This window comes from Paramisgurnus dabryanus, chromosome 22, assembly GCF_030506205.2.
Source record: "Paramisgurnus dabryanus chromosome 22, PD_genome_1.1, whole genome shotgun sequence".
In the NCBI taxonomy this organism is placed as follows: domain Eukaryota; kingdom Metazoa; phylum Chordata; class Actinopteri; order Cypriniformes; family Cobitidae; genus Paramisgurnus; species Paramisgurnus dabryanus.
In genome coordinates, this window is record NC_133358.1 from 19885338 (window position 1) to 19907868 (window position 22531).

General features: G+C 35.1%; 2 protein-coding genes across 3 annotated transcripts in view; both read right to left on the minus strand.

Annotated features, from left to right (window-relative positions):
* Nucleotides 1-3826: 3826 nt before the first annotated feature.
* On the minus strand, nucleotides 3827-12374 carry slc22a13b (solute carrier family 22 member 13b). Its single transcript, XM_065258114.2, has 10 exons — nucleotides 10444-12374; nucleotides 8688-8791; nucleotides 8379-8533; nucleotides 8116-8284; nucleotides 7733-7853; nucleotides 7541-7635; nucleotides 6188-6402; nucleotides 5659-5767; nucleotides 5360-5569; nucleotides 3827-5076 (listed from the first exon to the last, which is right to left on the minus strand). The coding sequence occupies exons 1-10, from the start codon at nucleotides 10816-10818 to the stop codon at nucleotides 5016-5018; spliced, it is 1614 nt and encodes a 537-aa protein (XP_065114186.1). The 5' UTR covers nucleotides 10819-12374; the 3' UTR covers nucleotides 3827-5015.
* Nucleotides 12375-14814: 2440 nt separating this feature from the next.
* The window catches only part of oxsr1b (oxidative stress responsive kinase 1b), a 56181-nt gene continuing 48464 nt past the window's right edge, over nucleotides 14815-22531 (minus strand). For both annotated transcript variants that reach the window (XM_065258112.1, XM_065258113.1), the window contains 7 exons: nucleotides 21377-21412; nucleotides 21092-21241; nucleotides 20966-21009; nucleotides 18994-19046; nucleotides 18789-18857; nucleotides 16269-16333; nucleotides 14815-16187 (listed from right to left, as the gene is read on the minus strand). In XM_065258112.1, coding sequence (XP_065114184.1) covers nucleotides 16113-16187; nucleotides 16269-16333; nucleotides 18789-18857; nucleotides 18994-19046; nucleotides 20966-21009; nucleotides 21092-21241; nucleotides 21377-21412 — 492 coding nt within the window. In that variant the 3' untranslated portion in view covers nucleotides 14815-16112. The remainder of the gene's footprint in view (nucleotides 16188-16268; nucleotides 16334-18788; nucleotides 18858-18993; nucleotides 19047-20965; nucleotides 21010-21091; nucleotides 21242-21376; nucleotides 21413-22531) is intronic.

Sequence of the window (22531 nt, forward strand, 5' to 3'; positions counted from 1 at the left end):
TCATCAAAGAAATCCTTGCTATGATTTATATAATTCTATACATGGCTCATTGAAATGCTGCAACAAAACATTTGCAAGTTTGTTATTCCCAGATAACAACCACTCAGAAATAAAAACACACGATAACCCCGATGCTGCAAATCCAGTGGCGTGCCGTGGGGTTTCAGTCAGGGCCTTCAGTAAGCATGTAAACCACATATATACTCATCTGTTACAGCTAACACACCCATATGCAAATAATGCATATATTCGGCTGCACATACAGGCACTCAGCAACATGACAGCTGATCAACAATAAGCCTAAAACAGTATGCTAGGTAAGGGTGGGTTGAACTCAGACTACATTTCACTGCATGTATCATGTAATCCCCTGCACACTGTGTGCATAGTGTCACATCCACATGCTACAGGCTACTATCAGTGCAACACGAACCACTCAATAACAATGTGCATAAGCCCTTAATAATGCTTATTATCAGATACAAACCACAATCTGCATGATACAATACTCGACAAGTAGTAAAGCACTCACCCGTCACTTTTCAGTCACATACCCGAGGACATAAGAGCTGCGCTGTGTTACTGAAGTCAGTCGTCTCATCCACCATAACTGCCACAAAAATTTTTTTTTTATTATTTCTTCTTTGATGTGATCATTTAACACTTCTGACACTGCATTTATTATATGGTTTTGATTTTTTCCTGACGGTCCTGTAAAAACTGTGGCCGTGGCAAGATGATGTCGCAAGTCAGCATCATGCTCCGCTATAGCGTTAACAATTCCAAGTAATTACCCCTGTTCAGCGAATCTTCATCGTCTCCCAAAAAAAGAAAACACAGTCACTCACTAAGACGCTTCAGAATGTCCCGGTTCTTTCTGACCCTCTCATTGTGGACGCTGATCTCCCGTTTTCTCTACTCGTTAAGTTCCAAATCCACAAGACTTTCACCAAAAGTTTTTAAATGCATGACTGACATTATTATGGCGCTCGGAGCCTTGGTGTTTAAGAGCTGCCTTCGTGAAGCTGTTCAGACTGTCAAAGCCAGAATCATTCCATGTCCCTTTACTCGTATTAAAAAGTAAACACGGCCAACAAAATAACTTCTTGTGCTGGGGCAAAAAGATCGCGTGTATCTGCAACAGCGGATGTCATTTTCTTTAATAACTGAATTTCGCGCTCACGTTGGAAATTGACGTCAGGGGTAGCGCTGGGCACGTCGCTAGACCCGGAGGACGTGCTGTCAATAAACGTCAAAATTTGATTGGTTGATGTTTCTGTCACTAATGATTGTAACAAATCAGATGTGTTGTCCTTCAACACAAGCCTAGCAGTATCTGTAGAGCTGGCCCCAGCTGAATAAGCTGCTTTTTATGTGAATTTTTGAGGGTACTCCGGTTCAACCTCAACAAAACTAACGAATTTTGCGGACATTACACCAATGAAAAAAATAGCATACTAAAGAAAAACATTTAACACTTTGTTGTTGGGGAAAAAATAATTTTTGATTTTATTTTAGGGCCAGCAGAGAAGGGCCTGCTGGTCCTGACGGCCCACCACTGTGCAAATCCTTTTGACAGGTACAGTTTAATATTACACAAAAATAAAAAGTAACAGATATAGCATTATGAGACTGTCCTCCGAAATATAACGACATCTTAGGTCATTTGTGCAAGCACCTTATTAAGACGTAAAATGACGTATTAAAGCAACACTATGTAGTTTTTTTACCTTTAAATAATGTCTCTAAAATTATTTCAGTGATAGAACAACTTTTAACTGGACAAATTGTACTGTTGCTGCAACCTGAGCAGCCTCCTAGCTGCTACAAGCACACTCTGAAAGTGGCGGTGGAGGGTAGGAAACACAGCCCCGCCCCTCCCCCTGCCTGCAGAAGAGTGTCTGATACCAGGCACTGTTGCGCTTTTCAACCACATGGGGGAGCTGTAAGTCATTTTTACATGGAAACTACATTGTGTTGCTTTAAGGGATTAGTGTCCTCTAGCGGCAGTAGCTTTTACAACCTGTTGTAGGTTTTTGCCTTATACATCAGATTAGACAGATTTAATTTTATAATTTTGTAAATGTAGAAACGGTTTCATAAACATTTATGGTTTCACCCTAAACACAACCATTTCTCAACCATATAAAACACAACATGCAGTAAAAGTACAGTCAAATGTATTTATTGCATAAAACGGTATAAACGTATTACAAACCATTCACATTGCAAACCTTGCAAACTGAAGCCATACCATTTCTTTATGAAGAACGCACAGTCAGATCTCATTCAAACATAACATAAATCGGTCACAAGAGCCAATAGCGCTTCACATTCTTAGCTGACGTAATGATGCGATCAGTCACGAGACACACAAGAACCAGTGCTTTTATGATGTACCATCGCGGCAGTTTTTGAACCAGTGTACGTCCGGATCTGATATTTACAGCGAATTGTGATCACTTTTGCTTCTTTTCTTCAAATAAATCGATTGTTTCACCTCGGTACACTTGGTATATTTGAAGTATATTTAAAAAAAGTTGTGACTGGTTTTGTATGCTGTGTTTATATCATAAATAAATGGGTATTTGCCCTAAATGCCTGAATAGTGTAATGTGTAATAAAACACAATTAATCCTGGCGGTTTAAATTGAAAATCGTATCCCAGACAGTACATGTCATCATAGCAAAATTATACCCCAAAATATGATTTTATACCCTAATATATTAAGTTTCACCTGCTGCCTGTAGAGGCGCTAATTTACTAAATGCATCTATTGGTCGTATTTGGTGAAATGGACAAACGACCAAAGCAATCGTATGGGTTGGAGGATATGGCTGACACTTACAACACCAAAGTCATGGGTTTAAATACAAGGAAAGACACACAACTGCTAAATAAAAACCTTCGGTTTCTTGGCCAATGGAATGGGAAAGTGAAGCAAACTTTTTGTTTTACTAAAGAAATGTAAACAGTTTGTGATTTAAGACAGTGTCTTCCTAAAACTAATGCTACAGTATATAAAAAAACAAAACTAACCCTAACAATGGCTGAAGTAAAGTAAAGACAGCTAATATCCCACAGTTATGTGTTAACCCCTCAATGTTACTGTAGTTTCAGCCAGTGGCTCAGGAAACATGCTCAGCCTGTTTGAAACCTGTTTATCCCATGGAAAGAATGGCTGCTGATAAACTCATTTTTCACAAAACCTGTTTCTGCTGCAAGCACTGCAAAAAGAAACTGAGGTAAGAAGAGTATAACGTAAAATTATATATATAACTCTTCTTTCCATGAAGAGTATAACATAAAACACTGAATTTAGACACCTGTACATGTACTGTTGAATTATATACTACATATAATTCAGCGATTTGTGGTCTATAAGTGGTGCTTTTTCAAATGGGCATATTGTTTTCATAGTGGTGATGCAATTGGCATAATAAAGGTTATTAATATCTCTTTGTTAATCTCACCTTATGTTTTAAAGTCACAGATTTAATTTTAAATAAAACTTTATTTTTAATACAGGCTATTTATCGAAGCTGAAAGGAGGGCATTTGATTTTTGACCAGACATTGCATCTGTTACATAAAAACTCTTAATTAATAGTTTACACTGTATAGCTTTTATGTTTTAAGCAAGAAACAAGAATATAAGTAACATTACTGACATTTTTTTTCGCTTGGTTTTAGTCTTCAAAGCTACGCTCCTCTCTATGGGGAATTCTACTGTGTTTTCCACTACCAGCAGCTCTTCAAGACGAAGGGCAACTATGATGAGGGCTTTGGACATCAACAACATAAAGATCGCTGGCTACTGCACTGATATCATTTAAAGCCAATCAACAAGTTTATGGTCTATCATCTTCAACAAACTGTTATGTGTGGGCAAATAGTAATGATTATGTTTTTATGGTTTTGGTACATTGAGATTCAAGTGTGAGAACTTAACAAAAACTCAACTGGTGATTTTATAAAACTGTAACAATAAATCAGTATTATTCAAGATATTTTTAATTGTTTATGGTGTTGCTGTCAAAAACTAGCCTGGTTAGCCAGACCTACATCAAGATGTAAGGTCTGGCAACTCTTCACACAAACGGCTCAATGCAAGGGGCGGGATATAAGGTTGTTCCTCAAAATGCCACTGCACGCAATAGGATAGCGCTATGATGGATCAGAGCAACGAAGAAGGTGACGTAGTTACCGTAACCAGTCGGCAAAACTCCAAACACATCTTTCTTGCTTAAAAAGGACTTCAGTAGGGTTTATTTGCTCTTCTCTCAAAGAAAAACATAAGTCTAAGTCCTCCAGAGTCGCGGCCAAAGCCGCTTCAAAAGATAGCTGTTCGCCAGCAGCAGCAGCCATTCTCTGTTTTCAAGTAGGAACCGTTGCAGCTCTGTCGTCATCATGTTAAGCCCGCCCCACAGACGCTACACACGATGTGATTGGCCTGACCAAAATTTGGTTTTTGGACCGGTTAAGTGTATTGTGAGTGCCTAGACTAAACCCTGGCAGCAAATATATTTTGCGGCCGCTAGGGTGCGTCTAGATTTCTAGGCTAGTCAAAAACAGCAAATCATATATTTTACATACTGTATCTGGTTCAACATACCTAAATAATTCAGAAAAGCTCATAAAGATTTAAAATCAAGATGTTGCCTCTCATTTTATTTGCTGAACTGCTTAATAACTGGTATAGTATTCAAAAGAAAAAACATGAAAGTCTTTTCAGTGTGTTCAGATTTTCAGTATGTAAACACAATGCAATAGGAATGTTTATGAAGAAATCGTCTCTTTCTTAACATTTTATATTAAGAAAGAATGAGGATTAAAAACGATGCAAGATTCAACAAAAAATGTATTTTAATCTATAAAATATTACAAACATGTTTCCTGAAACATTAAAGGTAAACAGTCATACTGCTGTTTATCTTCACCAGTTTATCAATAAAAATACACATCATTGAAAAACTATGAAAATGGCTTAACATTTTAAATACAAAGTATAAATCTCATAATTTTGTCTCTTGCTCCAGATTTAGTCCACTTTTAATAACTGCCTTCTTTGATTCCCTGTGGATGGAAATAAAGGAAATGCTTTAGTCTTTAATCTAGTATTGCAAATTTTACACCTTAGTATTTAGTGCAACCCATTACCTTGCTGTCTTTAATATTGACTGAGTAAGGCCATGGCAAATATTAAAATCAATGACTGAAATCAAACTTTAGATTATGGATTTCACAGACATGGTCACAAATATGTTGTTCCCATTTGGCACAGGCATTTTTAATAAAAACTTGCATCACGATAAGTCAAATTAAACATTTTATAAAACAAATAAAAATATAAACGCACGTGCTCTTATCCGTGTGAACTTCCGTGTGGTCCTGAAGTTCAGTGTTACGTGTCTCTGGGAGCAGATAGGTCAGTGCTCCACCCAAAAAAGGAAGAGAACCGAATATGACCATTGGAATAGATGGATGATACACATCCAACAAGCCGATCAAAGGAGCGAGAATCCCAGCAATACGTGCACACATGGAGTTTAGTCCCACCCCATTTTGCCTACACGAGAGAGTTGAAGAATAATATTAAAAATAGACAAATGCACAAATTAATGCAAGGTTAATTTAAATGACGAATAATTTCAATACCTGACCACAGTTGGGTACAATTCAGCAGTGTACACATAAACTATAGAGAAGGCTGCAGCGAGGGAGAACTTCCCAACCACTGCCATCACAGTAACAGCTATAGGGTACTCTGAGAAAACACACACACAACTTTACACATCTCCATCACATACTGTGCCACAACCAATAATGATCTAATGATGTCCTGCTAATGTAATTCAACAATGCTTCAAAGTACTACTGTCATTTCAATATTTAGTTTTGTAGAATGTGCATTGAAGGACAATAAATTATACATTTATATATTTTTTATATCTTTTTATATTATATTTAATCTTTTTTCAGAATTAACAAATTATTATTATAATTTAGTTTTTATTTTTAAGTTTATAAGTAAGGTTTTTTTTAAGCTTTTTGGCCTTTATTTGGGCAGTAATCAGTTGGGAAAGAGTAGACAGGAAAGTGTTGGGTGGAGATGTACTCGACCATGTTTTAACCTTTATTCTTTAGTAATATACCTGGTTCTACATTAACTTAGTTACTTGCATACTTGCTGGTATAGCAGGAATAACAAGGCATGCAATGCCTCCGAGGATCAGCACGCCACCCTGGCAAATCCTCCGTCCAAAACGCTCAATGAGAGGGTAACAGCTTAGACGGGCAGGAAACTCTGCAATGCCAAAGATGAGCTGAGTCAGGTAAATGTCCAGGCCAAAGTTCCCCACGTTCAAACTGACTCCATAGTAAACCAGGCTTGTCACAAACCTATGATAACATAAACAGATAAATGATAAAGGTTCTGCTGTTCGAGTTCAGCTTCAGCTGCTTTTCCATTACATTGATAATACAATGACAAAGCTGTTTTGTTAAAGGAAAACACCAATGTTTTTCAATATTTTACTTTGTTCTTACCTCAACTTAGACGAATTAATACACACCTATCTTTTTTTAATGCGTGCACTTCATCTTTGTACAGCGCGTCGTGAATGTGTTAGTATTTAGCCTAGCCCCATTAATTCCTTAGGATCCAAACAGGGATGAATTAAGGAGCCACCAAACACTTCCATGTTTTCCCTATTTAAAGACTGTTACATGAGTAATTACACGAGTAAGTATGGTGGCACAAAATAAAACGTGGTGATTTTTTAAGTAGATCAAAATGAGAACTATATATCACTCCTGACTCCTCCCCCTCTCGCTCAAAGTTTCGTCAATATTACTGCACCTGAGGTCGAAGTGCTGCAAATTAAGTGCTCTTCCACCATACAATATAGTTCCCATTTTTTATCCACTTTCAAAAATCGTCACGTTTTATTTTGTGCCACCATACTTAACTACTCATCTAAGTGTCTTAATAGGGAAAACATGGAAGTGTTTGGTGGCTTCTAAATTCATCCCTGTTTGGATCCTAAGGAATGAATGGGGCTAGGCTAAATGCTAACACATTCACGACGCGCTGTACAAAGATTAAGTGCATACATTGTAAAAGATAGTTATGTATTTATTTGTCTACGTTTAGGTAAGAACATAGTAAAATATTAAAAACTGTGGTGTTTTCCTTTAACATAACATTCTTCATAACATTTACTGTACCAGAGATGTATCATTTATCAGCCATTTTTATCAGTTTCAAACCATCAACATATCTGCTGCTATTTCATGAAAAGGTCGATATAACAAACCAAAAATATTGTATTTTTGCATAACCTATATGTTTTTGAATGTTAATGTAATCACAATTGCAATATTAAAGAGAATGTGTAATACATTCATTATTACAGCTTTCCTTACAAGTCCTTGTAAGGAAAACTTGGCTAACACTAATAAAAGTTTATTTGGGTCTTCTTGGCTATATAACAGGTGTAAACATTTCCAACAATGTCTAAAATGCTTTCAAACTCACCACATGTAGCACATGATGAGAGCTCTCTTTCTCAAGTAACCCACACGAAACAGATCCAACATGGTGCCTGTTTTGCTTGTGTTTTCTGCCTCCATCTGATAAAGAATCAAATCATGTTAGTTTATCATTTAAATGCTCAAAATAAATAAAGCATTAGTGGTTTGTTTATTATACAGTTTGTAATCAAAGCACCTTGTTGAGCAGATTTTCTGGTACTGTCCTGCCATTGATTCTGGCAGCATTCAAGATCTCCTTCTTGGCCCTCTCCTGTTTTCCCTGGGTCAGAAGCCATCGAGCTGATTCTGGAAGTATCCTGACATATATACAAAGGACAATCTGATATGTATTTCGAAAAATGTGGTTAAAGAATGATCCCAAGCTGTCACTGGGGTAGTACTAATATGTACCTCTGAGGTACTAATATGAAATTTTGTGCAAAGGTGTACTTCTTGAAAGGGACAGTACAGCCCCAGTGACAGTAAGGGACCATTTTTTTTCTGCAACACCTGGAGAAAAACTTATTTTTGGTGTGAAGTGATATACAGTGTCAAACAAGAATCTGTAATAACCCTTACCAGTAATAAACAACTAAAAGTCCAACTGGTGCAGAGAGAACAAGCTGTAAAATCCTCCAATTTCGGATCCCGTAGGCCACACCGGACAGCAACATCTGACCAATGGCAACAAAGCAGTGGGAAAATATGGTAAAAAGTGCCCGCTTAGATGAACCACACCACTCGGATCCTAAAAAATATATGAGAAATGTACAGTTTATAAATAAAGTATAGCAAAAGGTTCTATGTACTGTACTGGCATTAAAAGGAGCCACATATGTTACCCAGAACAAAAGTGTTGATTGAGATCCCTGATATGGTGGTGCCCACCACAAAGCGGAGAGCTATGTAGACATAGATGTTGGGGGAAAATGCTACTCCCACCCCAAATACAAACTGCAGTAACAAGGACAGCAGAGTAACAAACCGCCTGCCGTACCTGTGTCAAGAAAATATGTCAACAATCCCAGTTAGGAAAATATAATAAAGATTTGAAAACAAAACAGACCTGAATGATTTCTTTCCTTTGTTGTTCCAATGTAATCACAGCTGTATCAATATCATGTTGATCAGGGATTGAACTCTACACGTACTTGTCTGCCATTGGCCCAAACAGTAGAGCGCCAATAAGAAGACCAGCCATGTAGATGGACTGAGATGCCTCATTAAAAATCCTATTTTCACACACTAGGTCAAACTATGATAAAATAAGGAGAAAAATAATAACATGCTAAAACAAAAACTGTGCAAATGACTCATGTGAGATGGATAACACTTTATATTTTAGTAACAATAATAAGTAATATTTCAAGCATAAATTCACAAATGCTACAAATGTAGCTGTGCTATCTAGCTGCAAGTAAACTGGAGTACTATAGTACAAAGGTTAGGTATGAAATGATAACATTTCTTGAAACTATATCAACACAACTTTTTGAAATTAATGCCTTAATTAAAGAAAAGCAGCCAATACAGGCCTATAATTAGAACAAATGGAAATTATTTCAATAAAGTTAAAAAACATTTCAAGCTGAGGCATCAAGAAGCTGCTTGATAAAATGCAAAGTGTACATTTCTGCAAACTAGTCTAAGGGTGACTACACTGAAGGTGATGTTATACAACTAGGGCTGTCATGATATCAGCCTTATATACTACATGATTACAGTATCATGCCCAAAAGAACTCGCATAGAAAATTATTGCGGCATCTATTTCGACGTATTAGTCACATTTTCATGTGCAGTAACAAAGGTCCATTGTGGGTTTTTAGCGGAATCTAGTGGTGAGATTGTGAATTGCAACCAACCTCAATTTCGAAACGATAACATACGCTACGGTAGCCACCACAGGACAAACATGTGTCGTCTAAGACAACGTAGGGATGATACGCGCTTTATAGAACAATTTTTTTCTGTTTAGAGCTACTGTAGAAACCATAGACTGTAAAAAAGATGGATGGCGCTGACATCTTTGGTCTTGAGTCTGCGCAGTAGCAGTTTCGGGACCAGTCCTGCGCAGTAGTGAGCAGGGAGTAAAGCAGCGAAATCAAGGCCCCGCCCTCGCTCACGCAGAATGCGCATATGACAGCTGTCAATCATGACGTGACACCAGCGTTTTTATAGCATTAAATAACTAACTAAAAACAAACTTATTTTAAAAACAAACACTTGAATTTACATCAGCGTGATAAAAACTAGAGTAAATGACAGAAACCAGCTTTAAAAAAGGTAATTGAAGTGTAATTAAATCGTTTAGTTGGTCTCAAGTCCTTTTGAAAAACTTGGGGGAGGCGGGGTTTATGACCTATACTGGGACTTGTCACTGGGGGGCGATCGAGACGTTTTGGCTTCACTTTTCAGGGCTTGTGCGGCACGCTTTGTAGAAACATGACGGCGACTTTCATAAGGAGACCTGCGGTGTATGTAGATAAAGCGGCTCATTCTAAGGTAATAAAAACAATAGAGTGCATTATGTAAGGTCTATACGCCACTGATAATATAGTTATGTGTATTATATTGCATTTCTGTCAAAAGATCCTTGCACATCCTACACATTTAATACGATATCCGTGATCATGTTTTTTTATTATCATGGTTATTTTTTATACCGGTATACTGTGACACCCCTAATAGAATAAAGTTTATTTTCAATGCTTTTGGATACGTTTAATAATTGCATAATTTATGTTACAGTATTTCATAGTTTTGAGATTATTCTAAAATATACAAAATATAAATCAAGAATGAATAGGTTTTCTAAAACGGTATGGTAGTGTATGTACAAGTGTCATTTCATTTTACACACCACCAGTCAATCATATTAAACATGTTATCATCAAACAGACTGTACCTCAGTAATAAGAGTTTTGCTCCCCTCTGGTGCTTTGTGAACCCATCCGTCAGTACATGATGTTGTTGTGTTTATCCCATAAGCTTCAATAACATCCAGATCAAGATTGACAGGTGTGAACATCTGACAGCTCTCATATTCTCCATTCCTGTCCAGAGGGACGGTGAGGTTGATCTGTTTCTCATGGGTCAGGTTCGGACCCCTCTCTAAGATCCAGCTGGTGTTGCAGTTGTGTGGGAATGTGATAGCGGTGAACATCTGACTAAACATGTGGAAAGCTGTGAAGATGTTGGGGAGACATACCGCCACCAGCAAACGCTTCTGAAACGCCCCAAACTCACCGACAGACTCAAGGATCTGCCCGAAGTCGATCATCTTTCCTGGCCGTCCGAGGATCAGTGACGGGTCGCGGTTAAAACACAGGAGAGAAATTAATTTTTAAACGTGTCACAAGTCCACGTTCAGATCTGCAAGCACTTATCTGTTACTCTGTGATATGGATGAGATTAGAGATAAACCAGTGTTGATTCATAATCCCTGAAAACACAATATAAATACATAGGTTACTATTACAAATCAATAATCAGCTCTTAGAAACTCATTAAATTGTTACAGTCATAGGGCACATAAAAAAACTACAGTATTTACTGATAGAGTATAAAATACTGTAATACTACAGTGTTTTCAAACATTACAGTATAGGGTAAAAATTGTTACAGTACTGTAATTATACTATAATGTAGACGGTTTTACCAGTAGCTGCTTTCGTGGCCCACACGTAACTTCCGGTAAACTCAGCTAAGAATAAAAACAACAAAGTACTTTAAAAGTAGTTTATTGATATAACAAGTAAAATAAACAACACGTAGATTACCTAGGAAACCAAACATTTGTTATTTTCGACGAGGTATTTGTTAAAGAGTTCAGTTTAGCAACTATCATTTAAAAAACTGAAACCGGAAGTAAAGTTCGGACCAAACGCGTATCTCGTCACCGCTCGTGCGTCCGATGAAACGGTAATACTATTACTACAGAAATAAATTGTACTGTAAACTGTAATAAAAAGTGTTTTTGAACCTTACTATAGCAAATACTGTACTATAGTAATTACACTTAAATATACTACTTTAATATACTAGTTTACTAATTCTGTTCCATAAACTGTAGTAGCCTAAATATAGGGGCGGTTTTCCGAGACAGGGATTAAGTCCTAAAATAAATTTAAGAGCTGTCCAAACTGAAAACTACTTGCATTGACATATCTTAAAATACATCAGCGCCATATGTTTTGCCTCAAAATGCACATGTAAGTAATGTTTTTAGTAATGCATGTTTGTTAAAACTAGTGATATTTCTTAATTAAACTTAGGCCTAGTCATGGCTTAAAATAATCCTTGTCCAGGAAACTGCCCCATATTGTTTTAAACCATAGCAAATACTATACAATAGTAACTAAACTAATATAATATAAGATACTATAATATATAAGAGTTTATTATAGTAAATACTATAGTAATTTATTCCCTTTACCACTTTACCCAATAAAATATTACACATTGTGGTATAAATAGGCTAAACATTTATTATGTAGCTTATTTTTATGCTAATTTTGTCTTACTTGAAATCATTTTAAGTCGTTTTAAAGTCCCTAGATGTGTAACACTGATCTCGTGTGTTTTGGGTCTTATACCAGTAAGATTAAATGGTGTTGAAAATGTAACTAAAATTATTCAATAAATCATCTTTATGTTACTTACATGACTTTGTCTCCTGCCTGCTGTCTTCACATCAACCACAAGGCAGATACAGAGATGATGGGAAGTGTCAATTTACAACATGGATTGAGATTTAGTGATTTCCTTAATTTCCTTACGGGGAGAGGGATCTACTGAAACTGGACTCTAAGATCTGAAAGCCATCTCTATAGTTTTGCCAGATATCATCCCACCAATGGAACCCAACACATTACCAGAATAGATTCGGAGACCATTATAGTTTCTATGAAAACCAATACAATTTTATTTATAACCATGAACTCGATTAGAATTTCTTTGATAATTGTTTTTGTCCAGAAGGGATCACTTTTGATATATTATGATGTGCACTACAACGTGTTGTGTGTGTGCGTCTGTGCAGGTTACAACACAGTTGTAAATCTGAAGGGACTTTGAAACATAAAGCTAAACCACTTTCACAGAAAGTCATTTCTTTTTAGTTAAGGTGGTCTCAGTATTGTGGTTTAAACAGTTTTGATATGTTTAGGGGTCGGGCACAATATTTAGACAATAGCAGTGACCATCCACTCCCTTCTTTTACTGTGGCAATAAAAATATATTCAAAATATGAAATATATTCAGCATTTAATTGTGGCCATTGTTTTGGTTTGTTTTAAGCATTTAAGAAAACAAATTCAAAACAAGCAGCAGAAAGTTGGACATAAAGTTGTAAAATATAAACAAAAAAATGTAAATTGATTTTATGCAGTTTTTTGGCTTTTCATTTTTTATTGCTTACACTGCACTTACTGTAAGAGCTGTCTGTACACTGTCCCATGGTCTGCATTTAAACAAGTTTGGCAAATTAAATGGTAAATATAAAGCCCTAAATTTATATTTATATTTCTTATAATCTATAATAACAGAAGTACTTAATTATGATTATTTGTTGAATTTCTAGTTTGTATATTGTAAAGGATCCTTAATGTTTATAATGTAGGCCTAATTTATGATGATGCAAGCATTATAATTGCATTTCATTTAATGGCCAGATTTGTTGTGACCACACAGTCTACAAGATTAGTGGTTATGATAAGAAGCATTCATATTAAATTTGCCGCAACACTATAGTGAGTTAAATGTTTTCCATAAATTTCTTAATCCTATGCCAATTGTCTTTTGAATTCTTCCAAATAAAACTATAAAATTGAGCAAACAAGGCTTTAAATGTTTAATAACTCTAAGTATAATTTTTTCTACACTTTCTAAAAAAGGTACAAAAGCTGTCACTGAGGTGGTACGCTTTCAAATAGTACATATTTGCACCTATAGAGGGCATATAAGTACATCAGAGGGACATAGCTGGTACCAAACGTACGTATATATCTGTACCTAAATAGTGAATTTAGGACCTTTTAAAAGGGTACCGTCCCAGTGACAGCTTTGTATCATTTGTTCTGAGATTAATATCAAGTCAAATACTTCTATTTAAAGGTGCAGTGTGTAATTTTTAGAAGGATCTCTGGACAGAAATGCAAAATAATATACAAAACTATATTAGCAGGGGTGTATAAAGACCTTTCATAATGAACCGTTATGTTTTTATTACCACAGAATGAGACGTTTTTATCTACATACACTGAGGGTCCCCTTACATGGAAGTCGCCATTTTGTGCCACCATGCTTCTACAGAAGCCCTTAAATGGACAAACTTTTTTTACCAAGTTGTTTCCAAAGATGACATGTTTGACATGTCATGGTGTCAGATGACATGGTGGCTACCATAGCTTTTCTATGCGTTTGAAAAGCGAGGAGCAGTGAACAGAGCCACTGGTTGCAATTCGCAACCTCACCACTAGATACCGCTAAAATGTACACACTGCACCTTTAAGTGAGTGGATTGACAAAGAATCTACTTGTATTAATAACATGTCAACATTATTCCAGTTCTCACAAATATATTTGAATTACATCTCTCCCTGGAACATTTCCTTTATGGGTAGTAAACAACTAGAAACTCTTGAGGGTAGACCTGCTGAAAACAACCAACATGATCTTATAGGAACTTGTACTCATTTTGCGATTTGGCTTATTCACATAAAGTGAATTCTACAAAAATGTACAATTACTGTAATAGAAAAAAATAATAATGATAACTCACCCCTAAACCCAGCGTTTCATGGGCAAAACCAAATTGTACAAAAAAGTAAGAATTTGGTCTTACAAATTTATACGCAACCACCTCGCAAAATAAGTACAAATTGCGATTGTGTTCAAGTCCCCCTGTGATATAAATACATTTTTTATTGTTGTTTATATGTCTATGTGGCAAGTCTAATTAGCATATTCATATCTATGGTCCGAGCGGTGTGATTGAGTAGAGGCCAGGAATTATTCACCTATTCATAGATCCACGCATACTATTGAGACAAGGGTGTAGTTACATTCAAGCGGTTTTAAACCATGAAGAAAATACTGCACCTGGAAAAAAACTTTTACAAATGCTATTATCATGCGTTAAAGAGGAGTTATAAGTCATAACATTTTTGACCACAGGGGGACTTTAAAGCATCACAAATAGTGTATACACCACCTTAGATCCTGTTGTAAATCTAGCAGCTAAGGACAAAAAGAAAAACCAGCAGGACTCACAATGTGTCTGTGCAGCTGACACCTCCCATCAGCTTATTTATGAAGAACACCAAAGGCCATGAGTGAAACGTCCCATATAAAATCAAACCAATGGCAAAATACAATATTTACAAACAAGCTCAATCAAGTTCATCCACATCAGAAACACATGAATACTTAAAGAGTTCAATTTCAGAGCAAAGCAAACCAAACACCAGAGTTTCATTTTTATCTCACATACTGTTGATGTTTTTTCCAAATCACTAACAAAAAAGAAAACACCTATAAAAGAACGAAATTCACAGATAATGTGAAAATCTAAAACTACAATTCACAAATTATTGTGAAAACGTAAAAGGATATGGTGAAACATTAAGGCAAGTGTTTTAGAGCAGCATGAGACGGTAACATCTGCAAACATGCCCAGTTTAGACGGCACACATTAAATAAAAAAATAGGGTGGGGCATCTTAAAGTTGTTCATAGGGGCACATTGTGTCATTAAATAGATAAACCAAACTTGACCAGCAAAACTGACAGCTGGTTCTCATATTTAAAGTTACAACTGTCTGCAGTTCTTCAATAATATGATTTATATGCATTACCAAAACATCTGGTAGGTGTACAAACACTAGCCAAGTAAAAAAAAACAAAAACAGGCTCTCTGTACAACAGCAGAGACAGGGTCTTCTTACTTGTGTTGTTGAGCACATCAACCTGAAATCTGAGATTAACAAACTGTTAAATTCTCTATGATGGAAAAAAGGTTTGTTTGAATGAACCTTCCAAGTAAATAATGCATGCAAAGCGCTCCTGAAAAAAAATCTAGCCGTTTCTTTTCAAAGGCATTGAAAAGGTACTGTACATGCAAACAACATTTATAACCACAGTCACTTATTTCCACCATAAAGAATCATTGTGTTTCATTCCCCACTATGCACCCCATATTTAGTTATAATAGAGAGGCATTCAAAAATCATTTTAAGGGGAGTTCAGATTGTGCAAAGTAAGAAAAAAAAAAGGTATAAATATAAAAAACAACATTAAGGTTATATCTGGATGTGATGATAACTGCATACGTATATGCATAAATCGTAAACTTTATTTTAATTTATTCCTACAAATTATGATGAATCTCACATTGTGCAACTCAGTCATTTCATGAACTCCTGTGTGTTGGCGCAATGGTGCTTTTCTCTTTGGCAACAGTGGTTTCTTTTGGGTGATGAATAGAGGGGCAAATATAGCAATGTGTTAATCTGTTGCTAGTGTTGGTATGTTTTCACATTTGTAGGCAAGTCATGGTCTCGCACAGAGCTGAAGTTTAATTAATGCTGAGCTGAGCGAATCCCAAGAGTTTGACATCATCAGGAATGTCAGAGCCCTCAACACCAGAGGCCTGAAAAACACAGCGTGCATGTCAGGTTACAGCAAAACAGGGCTTAACCCTTAAAATACAGTGGTATTAACCAACACTCACCAGTTTAAAAGTGACATTTTTATTGGAATGAGGTTCTTCGACTATCTTCTGCAAATTAGCAGCCACTGAAATGACACAAAACAGAGGTTGAGACTTAAAACTGTGCTGAACTATGACTAAGCATCATTAAGCATAATCATCATTTAATGCAGCGGTAAATGAAAGTATACATTTTAACTTGAGTTTTTGTTATATAAGAGATTTCAGAATTAAAAAGTCTTCGTTACTGAAATATAACAGTTTTTGGCACCAAGCCAAGAAATCAGCAGAGTCTGGAATGTCGGAATTTATGATGTTGTAGAAATTTTTAACACCATCTCCAGCAACGACTGCTTTTGTAGCCCCACCCACAGGTTCATATGTGATCGGCTGCTATATTTACACATTAAAGCAATATTCCATTTTCTTAAAAGAAAAATCCAGATAATTTACACACCACCATGTCATCCAAAATGTTGATGTCTTTCTTTGTTCAGTCTCATTGCAGGATTTTTCTCATTTTAATGGACTTTAAATGGACACCAACAATTAACACTTAACTCAACACGTAACAGTTTTTTTTCAAACGTCGAGTTTCAAACGACTATAAACGATCCCAAATGAGGCATAAGGGTCTTATCTAGCAAAACGATTGTCATTTTTGACAAAAAAAATAACAAATATACACTTTTAAAGCACAACTTTTCGTCTAGGTCTGGTCCAGCGCGACCTAACGTAAATGCGTAGTGACGTAGGGAGGTCACGTGTTACATATATAAAACGCACATTTGCGGACCATTGTAAACAATAAACTGCCACAAAGACATTAATTAGTATCAGTTGACATACAACAACGTAAGAACGGTCCTCTTTCAACACACTTGTAAACACTGGGGTCGGAGTTTCGCGTTCATCCTCTGTGACCTCTTGACGTCATGACGTATTGCGTGGGGTCACGTTGGCGCATCACGACCGGATCTACATGACGAGAAGTTGTGGTTTAAAAGTGTATATTTGTTATTTTTATTGTCAAAAATGACAATCGTTTTGCTAGATAAGACCCTTATGCCTCTTTTGGGATCGTTAAGAGTCCTTTGAAACTCTGTTGAAAAAAACTGTTACGTTGATTTAAGTGTTAATTGTTGGTGTCTATTAAAGTCCATTAAAATGAGAAAAATCCTGCAATGTTTTCCTCAAAAAACATAATTTCTTCTCGACTGAACAAAGAAAGACATCAACATTTTGGATGACATAATGGAGAGTAAATTATCTGGATTTTTCTTTAAAAAAAAATGAATATTCCTTTAAGGTTTTCAAAACAATTCCCCACATGTAATGACAGGTAATAAAGCTATACAATCATAGCTGTAGTTGTTTACGTCCAAGTCTTCAATGTGGCATGCCCTTCATAATCAGCCTCAAAACCAGGCTACAAAATAGTCTGTTACTTGCTTTTGATGTTTTTGAATGTAAAAACCATGCGAATGTCATATGTAGACCTCAGACAACAGTTAAAAACTATAAGAAGAGCCGATTTATCGCCCCTTTAAACTGTAGATACAAAAATTGCAACATTTATTTTTGGAATTTTTATAATTTAGTAACCATTTCTGCAAAAACCTGTCTATTCTGCTTTAGAAATGTTGCGGTTGAGCAAAACCCATAGCATGTTATGCTACGATCCATGTCATCCAATAATTATTTTATTTATTTTTAATTTAGTGACCTATAAATATGCAAATATCTTAAAGATAGATAAAATAAGACAGATAGACAACACAGAGTATCTTGAATTTTACCTTCTATTTTATATCAAATATTTTTGCATTTTACATGAACATTCATTCCTTTTGTTATACGTGACCCTGGACCACAAAATCAGTCTGAAAGATGAATAAATAAGCTTTCTATTGATGTATGGTTTGTTAGGATAGGACAATATTTGGCTGAGGGTGCAAAAAAAGAGAAATCAAAATATTGGGAAATTTGCCTTGGTCCAAAAGAAGTCCTTAGTAACTGCATCCACTCACAATAATAAAGTTTAAAAACTTTATTTTACAATAAAGTTTTTAAAATATTTATGGTAGGAATTTTACAAAATATCTTTATGGAACCTAATCTTTATTTAATATCCTAATGATTTTTGGCATAAAATAAAAATTGATAATTTGACCTATCCGTATTGCTGCCTATTTCTACAAATATACCCGTATGACATATGACTGGTTAGGTGGTCCAGGGTCACACAGTTATTTTGTAAATACTAACACTTTTAAATTGGTTTACATTTTTTGTACTTAGCAGACGCTTTTATCCAAATCGAGATAAGGCCTTAGGGTAAGCAACAGTATGAGAAGTGGTACACAAAGTTACTTTAAAATTTCTATGTTTTTTTTTAAAGAGACACAAAGAGAAAAAGTAAGGATTTTATTGAAAGGTTTAAAGAGATTTTATAATGTGGTTTCAAACATTTTGAACCCTATCAGATATTTAAAGTGTGGTTACTATAGAAATATAAAGAATCGGATTAGTATTTCTTACCTATAACTAAATCTCTCCCATCTACCAGTCCAGCTGAGACTAGTTCTTGAGAAACCCCATCAGCTGTGTCTGCAAAAAGAAAAAAAAATGGTTTACAACACTGAATGTTTTCCTAAAAGTCATGAAAGTACTCTTGAAAGTACTTTGATACTAAATGTATTGTATTGCCTTGAATGTTTTTCCCTAATAAGTGTGTTGCTTTTACCTCTGCCAGGCATGAACTCAAATCGGATGTCATTCAGCTCCTTCTTTAAGTTTCTGTAGGACAGGAAGGGAGAGAAAGATAATGAATAAACAACAGTCCAATGAAACATTCAGGTTTGAGGTTAAATGTCATGATATTATACAGTGGAGAGACTAAATATATAATAAATAAGGCAGCAATGTATGTACTATACTGTACTACTGGAGGAAAACTGGTATGATTCTGTTTTTTTACCCATTTTTAAGTAGAAATTACTATATTTATACTATACTACATGTTATTATCCTATATTTGATTATTATTAAATATAATATAATATAAATATATAAAATATAATATAATATAATATAAATATATATATATATATAAATATATATATATATATAAATATATATATATAAATATATATATATATATAAATATATATATAAATATATATATATAAATATATATATATATATATATATATATATATATATATATATATATATATATATATATATATATATATATATAATATATATATATATATATATATATATATATATATATATATATATATATATATATATATATATATATATATATATATATATATATATATATATATATATATGTGACCCTGGTACAAAAAACAGTCAATTATCTAAAATGGAAATGTATACATAATCTAAAAGCTGAATAAATAAGCTTACATTGATGTACTGTATAGTTTGTTAGGACAGGACAAACGGTCTCATTCAATAAGCATGCATACGCACAAATTTGTTCGTAAAATGTGCGTACGGACATTTTAACTTACAAATCATGATTCAACAAAAATGTATGCAAAAACGTAAAAAAACACACACGCGCAATAATCATGAACAAGGAAAAAGAACCCTATAATAATATATCCGTGTTATATTTTTTATATATTTTTCCTTGTTCATGATTATTGTGTATGTGTAAGTTTTTCTTACGTTTTTGCATACATTTAAAATAAATTGTTGTACGAAAGGTTTTTTTTTAATCATCATTTGTAAGTTAAAACGTCCGTATGCACATTTTATGAACAAATTTGTGCATACGCATGCTTAGTCAATGAGACCCATTATTTGGCCGAGAACTATTTAAAAATCTAGAATCTGAGGGTGAAAAAAAAAATCTAAATATTAAAAAAAATCGGCTTTAACTTTAACAGGCTTGTCCAAAGTCCTTAGGAACACGTATACTATTGATAAATATATTTTTTGATATATTCATGGTAGGAAATAACAAAATATCTTCATAGAAAATGATCTTGACTTAACATCCTAATGCTAATGATCCTGATCCTAATGATTTTTTTCATAAAAGCGATACGTTTGATCCATACAAATACAATGTATTGTAGGCTATTGCTACAAATATACCCGTGCGACTTATGGCTGGTTTTGTTGTCCAGGGTCACTTATATTATGTAAGAAATAATTGACGACGGGCCATTGAATTATAAAAAATAATGCACACCCAAGGTGGTAAAGCCGCACGACGCAAAGCAGATTATTTGAAATTATATTTTCAAATAATTCAAAAGACCGGAGTCAATTATTCCTCTTATACCACGGTTACCACAAACATTGCTCTGGTGCCTATTTTTAAGAGATTTGACAAGTTAGGTGTACAGTTATCAAAAAATAATGCATACCCATGGAACATTTCTCAACTAATCAGAATACAGCATTCAACAGACCCCTGGTATAAATTATATTACTATACAGTTTAATGTTTTAAATTGACATATGAATTATATAATAAACATTAGCACATTTATCTGCTGTATGACCATATGGAAGAGTGCTAGAATTTATTCCTTAACAAATCTGTCAAATCCAATGAATTTGCACGATTCCACTGTGCGTAACGGAAACAAAACTACAGCAATGATTGGAATTCACTGCATCAACATCAATAAAGCTGAGATAAACACACAACAGTGCACACAACGTACCTTAACCTTAATACCAAACTGATGGGGGACTCGGTTCCTGGGGCCTATAGGCAGAAAAACAGGTTAATTTGTATAATCTGATGTATCTTCACACATGTTGTATGAACTAAAAAGTTGATGCTGCACCTGCGCAGGGTTTGCAGCTGCAGGCTTGCCGTGAGATGGGGCCGTGGTTGGTGCGTTATTTTGAGAGTTGGGTGGGGAAACTTGTGCTGGACCCTGGCCAGCGTTCTGAGGTAGTTCAGGCTGCAGCTGACTGCCATAAGCCTGGAAATTCTACGAAAGCATGCACAAAAACACATACAGCTTTGGGATATTGTGCAAATCTAAATATAATGAGATTGAAATGAATACGTCAGGAAGAGTAAGAATATCATGTTAGTACACAGCAAAACATTCTTGATTCTCTACCTCTGTATCCTCCTCTCCTTCCCTTACTCTAGGTGACTGTGTGATGGAGAGAAAAAAAGGGGAAAAAAGATCAGAAGTCAAATCACATCCTCAAGTGATGATATATAATCAGTTGAGTTAATGTAATTCTGCATTGGATTTGAACACGGTAGTAAGGAATAAAGCATGAAGTTACATTCCTTCACGGTTTTTGAAAGTTAAAATAGTAAACAGGTTATAGATTTAGTATGTTATCATTTAAAAAAATGATAAACTTAATTATGGACTTTGAGTGCGTTTACATGCACAGTCTTACGCCAATTATGGTTAATAAATTGATAATGTGTAAGGTCAGGTAAACATGTTAAACAGTTTAAGCATAAACCGATCGCCAGAGGTAAAATTTTGCATAACAGTCTGCTCTCGACTCATGCAGTTGCCTGTGAAACTGCTAAATTTAAAGCTCATGTTACCTTTACAGGTTCTGCAGACATGAGAAGAGATACAACAGCATAGCTTTAGACAGGCTTCCCAATGGCTTTTTGAATGACAAGACATACTATAAGCGGTGACGACAAATGTCCAAATCCCGTGTAAACGCAGCTTTCTGCATAGCCGGTTTATTTATCTGCATTTAAAGGGGACATTTCACAAGACTTTTTTAAGATGTAAAATAAATCTTTGGTGTCCCCAGAGTACGTATGTGAAGTTTTAGTTTAAAATACCCCATAGATAATTTATAATAGCATGTTAAAATTGCCACTTTGTAGGTGTGAGCAAAAATGTGCCATGTTTGGGTGTGTCCCTTTAAATGCAAATGAGCTGATCTCTGCACTAAATGGCAGCGACGTGGTTGGATAGAGCAGATTAAGGGGCAGAATTTTCCCCTTCTGACATCACAAGGGGAGCAAATTTTCAATTACCTATTTTTTCACATGCTTTCAAAAAATGGTTTACACAAACTAAGTTACTGGGTTGATCTTAATCACATTTTATAGGTTGGTAAAAGCACGGTGGACCCAATTATAGCACTTAAACATGGAAAAAGTTCGATTTTCATGATATGTCCCCTTTAAAATGCTTTAATAATAAGCTGATTTTTGATACTTATTCGCTTATTCTGTGCAGGTAAATGAACTCATTCTGATAATACACCTAAAAAAATCCTTGTTATAT

What these genes read in the sequence shown, in the direction of transcription:
- slc22a13b (XM_065258114.2), bottom strand. Translation starts at nt 10,818, where the DNA reads ATGATCGACTTCGGGCAGATCCTTGAGTCTGTCGGTGAGTTTGGGGCG. An exon ending in AATCAACACTTTTGTTCTGG is followed by an intron (nt 8,285 to 8,378) that starts GTAACATATGTG and finishes TATATTTTTTAG; the next exon opens with GATCCGAGTGGTGTGGTTCA. An exon ending in TATTCCTGCTATACCAGCAA is followed by an intron (nt 5,768 to 6,187) that starts GTATGCAAGTAA and finishes GTGTTTTCTCAG; the next exon opens with AGTACCCTATAGCTGTTACT.